Genomic DNA, 14,424 nt, shown 5'->3' with positions numbered 1-14,424 from the left:
ATTTATAAGTATTTCATGAATAGATAAATGAATAATGGAAAAAGTAGAAAGGCAACTGTGGATATAACAAAATGAATAGAAAGTCTACTGGGGTCACTGGTCTTTTTTAACTAGCTATATAGTCTTTAGTATCTTCAGAGAGATGAAAGAAAATCATGTTTCACAAAACAAACACAATATATAAAGAAAGGAAGCCCTCTTGAAAATTAGAAATATGACTGCTGTAATTTTTAAATCAATTAAAGGAAAAGAAAAGAAAGCAAAATTGGGGAAATCTCATTGAACAAAAGAGAAAAAGATGAAAAAGAGAGATAAGAGAAGCAGAGAACCAATTACAGAAGGGTAGGGAGAGAAACAAGAAAATTTTTAAGAAAACATTTTTTAATTTTTCTAACCTAGAGGAAGGCCTTTAAATTGAAAGCACCCATCAAACACCAAGGAGAAATCAGAAAGAAGACCCACAGCTTACCACATGATTATAAAATCCTTGAAACAGGAAGGAAAAAGATCACTGTCACTGAAGAAAAAAATTTTAAGAAAAAAATAAAGAACAAGAATATTTATGCCACCCAAAATGAATCAATGCTATTTTTTTTAGATCTTTAAATCTTTTCCTAAGATATAAAACCATATAGATAAATTTAATGCCCCATATTTCCCTTTCCTGATTCCACCATCCATGGTTCTGAAGGAAAATGATTTTGAACCCAGACTCTCACATTCAGCTAAATTATTAGCCAAACATGAGGATAACATAAAGTCACTTTCAAATAGGCAAGGACTCAGAAATTTCACTTCCCAGGCACCTTTTTTGAGGTAACTACTTGAAGATGTTCTCTAACAAAACCAGAATGTAAACACAGAAAGAGGAAGATGTGTTACTAGCCTAGAAAAAAAGAAATCCCAAGATGAGAGATGTGTAGTAACTCAAAAAATGAAGTAACCACTAGACTCCAAGAAAAACATCTCCAAAGAAGAATGAAATATACAGGGTGGGGCAAAAGTAGGTTTACAGTTGTTTGTATGGAAAATAATACAATAATTAATAAATAATAATACAAGAATAAACTCTGCTTTGTGTACTCACAACTGTAAACCTACTTTTAACCCACTCTGTATATCACACAATAGATATAAGGACTAAAAAACTGAATATTAATCACTTCGCTAAAAAAAATCACATATTTTTTTTCCTCAATAAAACAAAAAAGAACAACTAGGAACTTCAGAAAAACAAGACCTAGATAAGAAAGCTGTGGTCCTAAACTGTGACATTACTTAAAACAGCTGATAGACTGTAATGTTTGAAATTTTTTCTTTTCTGTAACACAAACTATGGATCAGAAAATATGATTAGAAACAAACACTAATGATCTCTACATTGAAAACTATTTTTTATAAAACAGTTAAAAACAGAATTGGTTACAAGGGGCCTTTGAAAAGTAGGCTCTTTTTTTTCTTTACTATATTTTTATTGATTTCAGAGAGGAAGGGAGAGAGAGAGAGATAGAAACATCAATGATGAGAGAGAATCACTGATTGGCTGCCTCTTGCATGCCCCCTACTGGGGATCAAGCCTGCAACCCTGACACGTACCCTAGACCAGAATCGAACCCAGGACCCTTCAGTCCGGAGGCTAACATTCTATCCACTGAGCCAAACCAGCTAGGGCAAAAGTAGGATTTTTTTTAAAGCTTCTACACATATTCATCTGATTAAAAATATAACATGATACAAAATAAGAATGAAGACAAGGATTACTAAGACTAACAGGATATTTACATAGCCCCCCCATCCCCGTGTCTGTTCACAGATACCTTATCAGTTGCCAAGAGGTAAATAGTAACTTCAGTGGACAAACGGGGCAGACCTCACCTTAATCAAGTAATCAAAGTTAGTCAACATAGACCATGCAGTTTCAATAGGAAGCAAAGTAAAAAGGTGTTAATAAAGAGAGGGAAAGAGACCAAGAGACAGAAAGTCCCAATGGGGATAAAGAATAATCAGGCGGCCCTGGCTGGCGTGGCTCAGTTTGTTGGAGGTCATCCCATGCACCAAAAAGTCTAAGGTTCAATTCTCAGTCAGGTTTTGGGTTCGATACAGATCAGGGTAACTACAGTCGGAACTGATCAATGTTTCTGTCTCTCTCCCTTTCTCTCTCTATTTCAACTTCCTAAAATATTATATAATATCTACTACATGGTCTTATTAGATGCCAGGGAAGAAAAATTTAATAAAATACAAATCCTCTAAATTGTCTCATCAAATTTATTTTCTCTTCAAATTTATTTTCTCTTCTTTATTCTCAGTGCCATAATTTTGTAAAGGCCTTCATTATCTCCTAAATGTTCTAACTCATCTTCACACCTCCCATCACTCCTGTTCCCTCAAATTTCACAATGGAATTTGTGTGTTTTTTTCTAAATCTCAAATTTGTTCCAACCTATTAAAACTACCAATGGCATAATTAATGTTAATGCCAAATTTAGAGGGCTTGATCAATGACTGACAATGGTACTTTTCTATCGTATTTAACAGTAAATATCATTTAAACATATGAAAGCTTTTAAAACACATATCTACTTTGGGGGGGATTAAAAAAAAACAAAACAATAAAACACATATCTACTTTGGATAATTTATTTTTATTCAAAAAGATAAATCTATTTTTGTATATAAAGCCTAACACTGTTTACAGAGAAACTAATGATAAAAGTACTCAATGTTTCTATTTATAGGAATTAATCCCAAATCTTAAAATCTAATCATTTGACCCACTAACAACTATAGACAATAGACAATCTAAGCAAATTCATATTTATACCTATAATGAAAATTTTCCTAAACTGTGTGGTTCCTAATACTCCTCTCAAATTTACGACTTATTTAACTCCAACTTTAATTATGTATTTTTTATATTAACCTAAGAATAAGAATATGAATGTGATAGAGTATGGGAAAAAACCATTTCTGAAAGTATGACTTGAGCATCAAAATGTTTGTGCTCTAGACAGTTTGGCTCCGTGGATAGAGCATCGGCCTGCAGACTGAAGGGTCCCGGGTTTAATTCCGGTCAAGGGCAAGTACCTCAATTGCAGGCTCGCAGCCCTGGTCAGGGGGCATGTGGGAGGCAACCAACCAATGTGTGTCTCTCTCACACATTGGTGTTGCTCTCTGTCTCTCCCTCTTCCCTCCACTCTAAAAATCAATGGGGAAAAAATATCCTTGGTTGAGGATTTAAAAAAAAGTGTGTGCTATTGTCAGATCCCTCAGATCTGTCTCTTGCTTCAACAGTGTTTGGATGGAACAGACCCAGGGACACCCTTTCTTCCAGCCTCGGACCAGTCACCACCTTCAGAACCACTTCAAGCCATCCTCTCAGCCTCTGAGACCAGCCAATGAATGCCGTTTTTTAACCTAAACTCCTTATTGAGGAACAACATGAGCTCCCAAATTCGTCAGAATTATTCCACCCAGATGGAGACGGTCCTCAACCACTTGGCCAACCTGCACCTTCAGGCCTCCTACACCTACCTCTCTCTGGGCTTCTATTTCCACCACCATGTGGCTCTGGAGGGCCAGGGCCACTTCCGCAAGTCAGCAGAGAAGAAGCCGGAGGATGGCCAGCGTCTCTTATTAAAGATGCAAAACCAGCTCGGTGGCCGAGTTTTTTCCAGGACGTGCTGAAGCCGTCCCAAGATGAGTGGGACAAAACTCACGACGCCATGGAAGCTGCCCTGGCCTTGGAGAGGAACCTGAACCAGGTCCTTCAGGAGCTACAGGCCCTGGGTTCTACCCACACAGACCCTCGTCTCTGTGACTTCCTGCAGAACCACTTCCGGGGTGAGGAGGTGAAACTCATCAAGAAGATGGGCGACCACCTGACTCATATCCGCAGGCTGGCCAGCCCCCAGGCTGGACTGGCCAGGTATCTCTTCGAAAGGCTCACCCTCAAGCACCGCCAGGAGCCTTTAGAGCTCAGAGTCCTTAGAGGGGCCCCTCTGCATTCCCCTGGTGTCTCTGGCTTTTGCCTGAGCCTCTCCCCGAAACCACTAGCCACCCTTTTAACCACCCTGGAGCCCTTCCCCATGCACCGGACCAAATGGAAACAATAAAGCTTTTTGCATCAAAAAAAAAAAAAAAAAAGTGCTCTTTTACACAAATAGAGCTTTAATGGAACATCTACATTAGCCTGAATATGGTAAAAGCAGTAGAGGAAATATGGGAATATGCTTTGTTTTGCAACCTTAAACTGTACCATTAGACTAGAATGGACTCAAATGCCCAGGATAGACCCTACACTCTTGAAATCTAAGTAAAATAAGATTTATAATCAATCTTCAGATAAATGCAGAAAAATTTTATTTAATAAATAGATATTGGTATAAAAGATTTTGCTTCAAGAATTTATAACCGCCCTGGCTGGTCTGGCTCACTTAATTGGAGTATTTGTCCCATACACTGAAGGATGGCGGGTTAGATTCCTGGTCAGGGTACATGCCCACATTTTGGGTTTGCTCCCTGATCAGGGCATATACAGGAAAGCAAACAATCAAAGGCAATCTTTCACATTGATGTTTCTCCCTCTCTCTCTCTCTCTCTCCCTCCTCTCTAAAATCAATTAAAAAAATTTTTAAGACTTTATAACCATAAGTAGGTCACACGTAATTAAGCTATGTTGACAACCAGAGAAAGACATTATAGAAAGAAACCTAAAGAGGCAATCAGTGTCATGGTTTCCTGAAATAATACACGCAAATACATGCACCCATAACCTTAAACTCTTCACCAATGATTGGGTTTTGTTTATGCATAAAAGATATCTTACTTGAACAGAAAAAAAAACTTAAATCTAAAATTAAACCTGAGGTTTCATTCATTTTTCTACTAACAATATAGGGTTTTTAATATTGCTCTGACTTGGAAAAATCAATACTATCAAAAGCAAAGGCAGCAGAAATAACAAAAAATATTTAGATGTTGTATATACATATTTATTAATATGAGGAAAGTTACATTGAGATTTTATATCCCCATAAGAAATTTAAAATTATAACATCTACTTACCAACCCAATACAGTTGCTTAAAGCCACTTTGGTTGTACTATGTTGATCTTCCAAGTATCCTGTGTAGTGACAGTTGTCTAAAAAATCATGTTTCCACTGAGGTCCATCTTTCCCCCAGTATTCTACGGTAAAATGTTTGGACACAAAATCCATGTTGAGAGTCAAGTTTAGGTGAAAGTGCTTGCCATAGGCTGAAAGTTTAAAAAATAACTTAGATGCTGCCTGCTGTGGATCGATAGGGTCCATACTCCGTCTTCTCCTCGAGTGTTTATCATTTTTCACAGTATAGCTGAGGAAATCTCCATTCTGGTCAACCCTTATTGGAATAGTTAGCTGGTAGTGTTCTAGATAAGTCAGGAATTCCTCTTCATAATCATAAAGCAGAGTATCCAGAAGAAAAAAACACATGGAAGAAAAGAAAATTTAACAGAACAACAAAGTAGCAGTGTGAATAACAACTATATCAGTTAAAACTATGAACCATCATGGGTGAGTTATGGAAAAAAATGTTATAGTACACAAAAGTAAAAGAGTAAAAGTTTCAAATCTAAAGATGAATTACGTTTCAACTATTTAATTCCTCAAAATAACATTATTTGAAAAGACTATTTTTATTCTTACAATTTAATTTTAAAGAACATGAATTCTAAGGGGAAATTCCACAGGAAATATGAATATTTTATATTGAAATTTAAAATAGTGGAAAACACACATATGTAAAAGAATATAATTTAGCTCAGATAAAATGTTTGTGAAAGTTATTCACAAAGTTTATAAAGAATCTTGACAACCTTGAAGACTTTTAAAAAAAATAAATTATCAGCAGCCACTTTGTGAAACAGTCTGGAAATTCCTCCAAAATTAAACATGGAACTACCATCTGACCCAACAATTCCACTGCTAGGTATACACCCAGAAAAATGAAAACACATATCCACACAAAAACTTGTACATGAATGTTTATGGCAGCATTATCTATTAATAGCCAAAAGGAAGAAATAACCCAAATGCCCATCAAGTGATGAATAAATGAGTAAAATGTATTATATTCACATAATGAAATATTATTCTGCAATAAAAAGGGATACAGTGCTGATACATGCTATGACATGAACGAATCTTCATAATAACTGCCTTCATAATTAAAGTTCATTATCTAACATTATAAAAATCAGCTAAGTGAAAGAAACCAGTCACAAAAGATTATGTATTATATGATTTCAGTTTATGGAAATAACCAGAATAGGCAAATCTCTAGAGACAGAAGTAGATTAGAGGTTGCCTAGGGCTAGGGGTATAGAATGGTTTAGAGGGAATTTATGAGTGACTGTTAATGGGTACAGTTTCTTTTTAGGATGTTGAAAATGTTCTAAAATTGATTGTAGTCATGGTTGTACAACTCTGTGAATATACTGTAAACCATTTGAATTGTATACTGTAAATGGGTAAATTACATGGTATACCTATTATATCTCAATAAAGCTGTTTTAAAAAGTATCAGAATGACAAAAAATTCAGAGGACTATTAACTAATATTTTCCTCACTTAGGAGTACTAAATATCACCAATCTACCTTCTTAACTACATCGTCCTTTAGCGGGGTTTCCTACTAAGGAAAACCAAATGGCTGCCTGATGCCTCACTGACTCTACATGGAGCTTACTCACAAATATAAACTCCCATGAAACCATGACCAAATGGAAATAATTTGAAAGATAATATTTATTTTACTTCTCATGAATAAGAGTGCATACCAAATGCTATGGCTCTGTTGATCTACTTTGAGATCCACATTTTGTATGTATGGATTTCTAGACAGCAATCTATAATAGCCTTGAAAATCTGGTTTCTCAGCACCAAAAAAAAATGATCTGTTACTCTACATTCATGGCAGGGGAATACAAAAGGTCTGCTTTCACTAATTCTATAAGGATTGGACTGGCTCATGGAAAACAAAATGACATTTCTTCTTGGGATCTTTCTGTTAGGATCTTTCCTATAATACAAAGTTCATTCAATTCTATGAATGAAAATCATAGGAATCTATGGGTTAGAATTTGAAAAGTTAAACTTCTTACAACTTTTACCTTCTTACCCAGGTTTTAGATCTTAGATCAGAATTTTTAAGTTAGGAAAAGCACTTTTTCACTAAGGGTCCATATTTTAAAAATCTTATATCAGAACTAGAGGCCCAGTGCACGAAAATCATGCACTCAAGGCAGGGGGGAGAGGTCCCTCAGCCTGGCCTGCACCCTCTCACAGTCCAGGAGCTTTTGGGGGATGTCTGACTGATGGACATTCTTAACACCACCTCAGAGGCAGGAGAGGCTCCCACCACCGCCGCTGTGCTTGCCAGCCATCAGCCCAGCTTCTGGCTGAGTGGCGCTCCCCCTGTGGGAGCGCACTGACCACCAGAGGGCAGCTCCTGTGTTGAGTGTCTGCCCCTTGGTGGTCAGTGCGCATCATAGCGACAAGTTGTTCTGCCGTTTGGTCGATTTGCATATTAGCCTTTTATTATATAGGATGTGTCTAGTTTCTTGCTCTTTCATAGTATAAACCTTTGGATTCCATTTGAACATGACTTAACCTGTACACTCTATCAATGAATGAGCCTATCAATGTTGGGATTCAGAAGAAGAGGCCTGGTCTATATCTTTTGAAAAAGACCAGTCAGCTCTAAAATCTACTGGATATTAAATACCAGTGGAACAAGTTAAACAGACTTTTAGAGGCCTTAACATTTATGAAATGTGCACTGAACTGACACTGCTCCTATCACTACATATCCCAAAGAAAATGTTCACCCAAACTAAATATTCAGTCCCTTTGATAGTTTAGCTGGTAGAGTGCAGGACTGTAGTTGATTAATAGCAATAGTTTTTGTCAGTTTCAAAAGCAGGGATCCTACCTTGTGAACTGTATGAGAGCCTGTGGTCACTATGAAATTCCGATGAAGCCATGATGAGGCTCAAAATCCAGGTCAACGTCTTCCACAAAATTTCCATAATTTAGCAAACTGGATGATTTTTTGGAGGGTTACCTATGTGCTAGAGAGTCAATACCATAGCAAATTAGTTATTAGATGGTCCACTGTTTAACAGGTACTTTTTCCCGACATCCTATACTTTCTCCTATATCTGGATTCATTTTCTCAATCCAAAATGAAAAAATTCATGATGGTAAAATTTTCATAAGTGAAAGCATTAGGCTGATTAGTTACTAAAGTATGGCCATTTTTAAACATAGAAAAACAGAAAAATTTTAAATTAACTGAAAAATACCCTGAACAGACAGATCTATATTGCCGAATGCTTGCCAAAGGACATGTACGATGAAATAACTTAATATAGTTAAATTAGGCCATTGTTGTTCTTTATAGTCTAAATAAAATTCACAAGACTAAACACAGAGTTAGAAACCAAAATGTTTAGCAGGATAATGTCAAAGCTATTTAATAATCAAAGAACAAATCTGAAGAGAAATAAAAATTCTTTTAAAAAAATACTTTGAAGATAACAATGTATGGGTACAGTGACTAACCTCCTTTTGATAAAAATAAAAAGTAGGCTGACTTCACAATCAAAGTTCATTTTATGAAAATGTTAAACAGGATGTGATCCCATCCCTTTACATGCTTTTTAGAACACTCAAATCCACAGTTGATGTGTTACTTTATGAGGCACCTATCCTTTTTTTCTTACAGACTAGATTTACAAACACACAGTGACATTTAGCCGCTGTCTGAATGCTCAGACAATAACACAAACTAAACTTCTGAAAAGTTTAACCATATTTGCTGCAACCCTTGACTTTATCTGGAAGTCTTGTATAACTTATAATGCAGCACATACAAGTCAACTTCAACTACCTAGAATGTAACTGAAAGGAAACGAAATTCATTTTCTGAAAAGAAAATCATTTTTAAAAATTCATTTCAGGTATCACAACAGATTTCATGACCCATCTCATGGACTTTCTCTTCAACTTATTACTTCACTCAGAGTACATAAATTTACATTTTATACAGAAAACTAGTGTACTTGGCTACCTGATTTCCCAACAAAGGAACCAGAAACTATCTCACTAACAGCACAATAGTGACCCAAAAAGGAGAAAAAACTAGAAAGTAATTTTAGTACTCCAAATCAATACGGTTTGGTGCAGAAACAAGCAGTCCTCACTTATATGGTTTAACAGTTACAACTGTGCATATAACTGTGTGACAGTCAGTGTCTGATACTCAAAATACTATGCCTGAGCTAAGAGCAAAAGGTTACATTGTTCTTAATAAGATAGCTTCCTATAGCCTGGCTAGTGTGGTTCAGTGGTTAAGTGTTGACCTATGAACTAGGAAGTCACAGTTCAATTCCCCATCAGGGCACATGCCTGGGTTTCGGGCTCAATCCCCAGTGTAGATCGAACTCCCATCCTCTCTAAAATCAATAAAAACATATATTTTTTAAAAATATAGCTTACTATAACTATAGAGAAATACACAAAAGATGTTAGAGATTTTCATCCCACGTCTCTAATATATGGGCTTATTATAATAAATGCTTACATATTTGTTGGTTAAAAAAATGATTGAGTAAATGAATGAATAAATAAATGGTTGTTACAATCACTTTAGGTATATAAAAGGATATTTGTAGTTCATTGGAAAATTATGTGCAATACTTTATTCCTTATGATGCTAGAAATATCGGTTTTATAAGATATAAAACAATCACAACCATTTAAAATTCTTTGTGTCTGTTTCTACAAGTTATTAAACTGCTTAACTTTGGAAAAACTAATTCATTGATCAACAAATACTGTCTTACTATATTTTCAAAAGGATGTTATAATCTTTTCCTTTGAAAAGATTAAGACAGAATCATTGCTTATAATCTAAGTAACAAAGAAAAAATTCAAGGCAGACTGACATATGCCCTAATGAAGTTATGAAAAGGTGTTACAAATCAGATGAGAGAGATGACTTCTGAATCAGAGAAAGATGAGTCAAGGAAAGTTTATTTAAAAAGTAGCCTTTGAGATATGTCCTAGAAGATGAACAGAATTTCACAAGTCAAATCGCTAGGGGCAATCATTATAAAGAAATAGATTCCACAGAGTCCAAATGGCAAGACAAAAATAGAAAATAATATTAGCAATAATAGTAAGTTTGATTCTTATGCAGAATACTAATAGGTAACATCTAGAAAAGCAGTTTAAAGTCGGACCAAAAGTAAGGAGAACTTTAAATAGATTGCACTTCTCTGAATATTCACAACAATCTTAGGCAGGAGGCATTAGTGTCCCTGTGTGAGGCACACTCCAATAATAGTGCTTTCTGATATCCACGCCTTTGTGTAATCCCCTTCCCTTGAGTAATTTGCTCCTAACCAATTAAAGACCTCAATGTGGAGGGGATGTCACTTCCATGATTCGATTACACAAGGTTCTAACTTCCACCTTACTGGTAGACTCTCTCCCTTGCTGAATTGATGAAGCAAGCTGCCATATGGAGCGGCTCCCATGGCAAGGAACTGAGAGCAGCTTTCAGATAACCATTGGCAAGGAAATGAGGCCCTCGGTGCAATAGCCTGCAAGAAACTGGATCCTGCCCCTAATATGTAAGCTTAGAAGCAGATCCCTTCCCAGTCAAGCCTTCTGTAGTAACCCCAGTCCTTGCCAACACCTTCATTGTGCTTCATGAGATACCCTGAATACAAGGTATATAGCTCAGCCATACCCAGACTCCTGAACCACAGAAACTCTGAGATAATAAATGTGTGCAATTTTAAGCCACTAAGTTTAGGGGGGGGGAGGTATTTTTGCTTGTTTGCAGCAATTGATAACTAATACAGCTGCCAATGTACAGATAAAGAGGTTGAAGCTCATAATGGTCACAGAATATAGCTAGAAAAAAGCAGAGCCCAGAGTATGACACTAGGCTACTTGGATCTAAAGTCTAAATTCTTTCTATTACATCACACTTCCAGTTTAAGACACCCTAACTTAAATATTCAATAGCAGTTGCATAGAACCAGTATCAAATAAGATATTCATAAATGGTATAGGTTAATTAATGTGAACAGTTTTAAGCAACCTTATACACAATTGTTTCATTTCAAAATTATGTACTTCTACAGTGATTTAGGCAAGGCAGCAGGCACTACATAGCCTTTCTCAGGCAAACATCTATAAAGAGATTAAGTTACACCATTATTCAATATCAGTAATGAAAATAATCAAATTCTCTTGACTCTCAACCTACTTAAATACAATCTCGAACTCCATAACCGTTGTTTCATTAACAACTTCCATTCTTCATTTGTTTCTTTTAATTTTCTGATTAATTGAGTTCTTCAATAATAATGTCTAACATTAAATGAATCCCTCCTACACTTTAAAAGTAATATTCTTTTAACGTATTAATATATAACTAACACATTTCAATTAGTTTTCTAGTAGTGGTGATAGATTTGTACCGAATCATTCATCCTTTTTTTCTCCTATTTTCCTGGACTCTAAAACTAATGACAAACTTATACAAACTAATGACAAACAATATAGTTAGCTGGTCTCATTTCTTATAGATAACTCCTTTCCCCCTTGAGAAATTTCTGCTCTTCACAGTTTTGTAACCTCCACTTTTACCATTACTAACACTGTCCTGTAAACACCCAAGTTAAGTAAGCCATAGCATTGAGAGAAAAAATAATATGTAACTACTTGGCCAGAAGTAGACTAACATTTGATTTAAGGATTTGTAGTAAAAAGGGCATTGGTGCATGGCAGAAAGAGCAGAAGCTTTGAGGTTAAACAAACCAGAGCTACAGTCTTGGTTCTACTAGCTATCTGGCACATGGACACTCAATAAATTTGGTTTTCTCTCTCCTTTATTCACTCCAGCCCTCACTCCCCACTTTTTTTCAAGCGTCTAGTCTGCCAGTGAAGAAAATTAATAGTAAGTAAATGAGTTGGCTCAAGATCAATTCATATCAACAACAAACACATCTTACCATATTCAGTCAACTCACAATAAAAATGAATGGGTTAGGAGCGGGGGCTGGGAGAGGAAATCCACAAATCCCTGGGAGCAGGAAAGAAGCTACAAATCAGGGTGCTTTCTTAGCCTGGACACTCCTCCCAGGTACTCCTGTGATTCAGGTACTCTACCTGCAGATAATCGCTAGCCCAAGTTGGTCCTCCAACAGAATTCTGTGCCCTGGTACCTGGGGATCTCCTTGGAGACAGGGCTCTTTTGGCTGAGGATAAGGATCACAGGTGTCTTCCAGCCACTCCATGAGTGAGACAAGCTAAACAGCGGGTGGGGCTCTCAGAACTCCCCAAGAGCATCAGCCACGACCCCCTGAATCATGCACCGGGCCTGGCATGGCCTGTGCTGATAGGGGTTGTGCTGGTAGCTATGCTCCTTTCTCTCCTCATTGCACTTGCTGCCAAATGCCACCTCTGCCGAAAATACAGCACCAGCTACCAGCACAGCCCACTGCCTGAGACAAGAAGGGGATCTGTCGAGTGAAAATGAGGATGAGGATGGCTTCATCAAGGTCAACTGCATTCAGCCTGGGGCCTGAGGGCTGGAGACACAGGGTAGCAGGAACCATTTCAACTTCTGATCCCCGATCTTTGGACACCCTTTGCCCCCATGCTTGACAGCTTAAGAATTATGAATACTACATGGGAGGCAGAAACCTCAAGGGAGGTGGCTAGGGGTTGAGCAATCAATCCTTCCTTCCCTAACACTAGACACCAAAGTGACAGTGACCCTCTTTTGCTCAATAACCCTCAAAGGCTCCCTGCTATTCTCAGGATAAAACCAATCAAGGGTCTAAACTATGGAAATAAGCAATCCTTCTTCCCTAACACTAGGCACCAAAGTGACAGTGACCCTCTCTTGTTCAATAACCCTCAAAAGCTCCCTGCTATTCTCAGGATAAAACTAATCAAGGACCTAAACTATGGAAATTAGGCCTCTGTCAGCCTCTTGGTTTCCTTTCTTGCCTTTCCCTAGTATGCTCCCCACTTAACTAATTATTATTACATACCAGATGATAACATTTTAGCAGATGAATATCAGAGTGCCAAGTTTCTTACAGAATTTTTTTCCCATCAACAAAGTGGGTAATCTTTAACAAAATGGTTTAAAAAAAAATTTTTTTAATGAATCAGTTAACTTACTTTCTGACACCTGCAGGAGAAGTTAATCTGCATATCATCAACAACTATGTAGAGGCACTAACAGATATAGTTTCCAAAATTCAGACTAATATTAAAACATTACATAACTGTCCAGAAATCATAATGCATTAACTCTCTACATTGTATAGCAGAAGCACTATCATGGGAAAGCACAAAGGCTTTGAGTCCTGGCTTGACTCCAAGTTATTTAAACTCTCTGGATCTGTTACCTCATCTATAAAACTGTGATAATGATATCTACCTAACAAAGACTCGTTGAGAGATTAAATTAGATTACATGTGATGTGAAGTGTTCGCGCACTTCACTTTAATGGCTAAACAAATATTAGCGCCCCCCCCCTTCTCCTGCTTATCTGACTCATCACTTTTCAAAGGCCTTCCTTCAAAAATAGTTTTATGTTCTTCCTTCCCTCAAAAATGTGGAATAGTTGGAAATGATGATGGAATCAATCAAGTGCATTGTATTATCTTTTGAACAGTAAAGAATTTAGATCATGATAACCAGGCTTACAATACTCTAAATTTGAAAGCAAGACTCAAAACTTTTCATTTTACTTTTATTTCATATATGCTTTTTTCCTAATACAAATGCACCAGCCAGTGAAGTTAAAGGATCATTTACCTGCATCCATGGATCAAAGCTACTCTAGCTAAACAGAAATAAGAGCAGACAACGTGCACTACAGTAATTGCCTCAGTATTCTGCCCTGGTTGGAGGGTACTTACTTGTCTTTTTGCTCTATCATCTTTACTTCCCACTCAAGTGATCTGGAGTAGCCAAGGTAATAATTTCCTCTCCTGAACTATTATTATAGAGCTAAAAGAACATGTATAACATCCTTCTCAGCTTCTTTCATCCATCTTAACTCTGGCTATTTATTTTAAGGCTGATCTGGTCTTCACAGAGGAAGTAGCAATACTGGGCTCCCTTCAGGTGTTCAGTTTTTATATGTGAAAATTAACCTCTCATTTCATTTTCCATTTATTCTCTCAACAAATATTTACTGTCATATACTATATGCCAAGGACACCACTAGCCTATAAGTACAAAGGTTTCCAGATCATTTATAAACTTTGCAAGATTAGTTTCCAAGGAAAGGTAGAATCAAGATGTATCTATCAAGAAAAGCAAATGAGCCAAAAGCAAAA

At 36.8% G+C, this 14,424-nt stretch overlaps 2 protein-coding genes and 1 pseudogene across 2 annotated transcripts in view; 1 reads left to right on the top strand and 2 right to left on the bottom strand.

The window, feature by feature from the left end:
* Positions 1-8,072, bottom strand: part of ADAMTS6 (ADAM metallopeptidase with thrombospondin type 1 motif 6) — a 206,406-nt gene extending 198,334 nt beyond the window's left edge. Inside the window, exons 1-2 of the mRNA XM_008161866.3 lie at positions 7,976-8,072; positions 5,068-5,432 (exon numbers count right to left, since the gene is read on the bottom strand). Coding sequence (XP_008160088.1) covers positions 5,068-5,432; positions 7,976-8,072 — 462 coding nt within the window. The remainder of the gene's footprint in view (positions 1-5,067; positions 5,433-7,975) is intronic.
* LOC129148660 (ferritin light chain-like) lies at positions 3,442-4,908 on the top strand (annotated as a pseudogene).
* Positions 8,060-14,424, bottom strand: part of CENPK (centromere protein K) — a 44,993-nt gene continuing 38,628 nt past the window's right edge. The window contains exon 11 of the mRNA XM_054715221.1: positions 8,060-8,114. The gene's annotated coding sequence lies outside the window, so the exon portion shown is untranslated. The remainder of the gene's footprint in view (positions 8,115-14,424) is intronic.

The sequence above is a fragment of the Eptesicus fuscus genome, chromosome 4 (assembly GCF_027574615.1).
Source record: "Eptesicus fuscus isolate TK198812 chromosome 4, DD_ASM_mEF_20220401, whole genome shotgun sequence".
NCBI lineage: Eukaryota > Metazoa > Chordata > Mammalia > Chiroptera > Vespertilionidae > Eptesicus > Eptesicus fuscus.
This window is presented reverse-complemented; position numbering and strand designations above follow the sequence as displayed.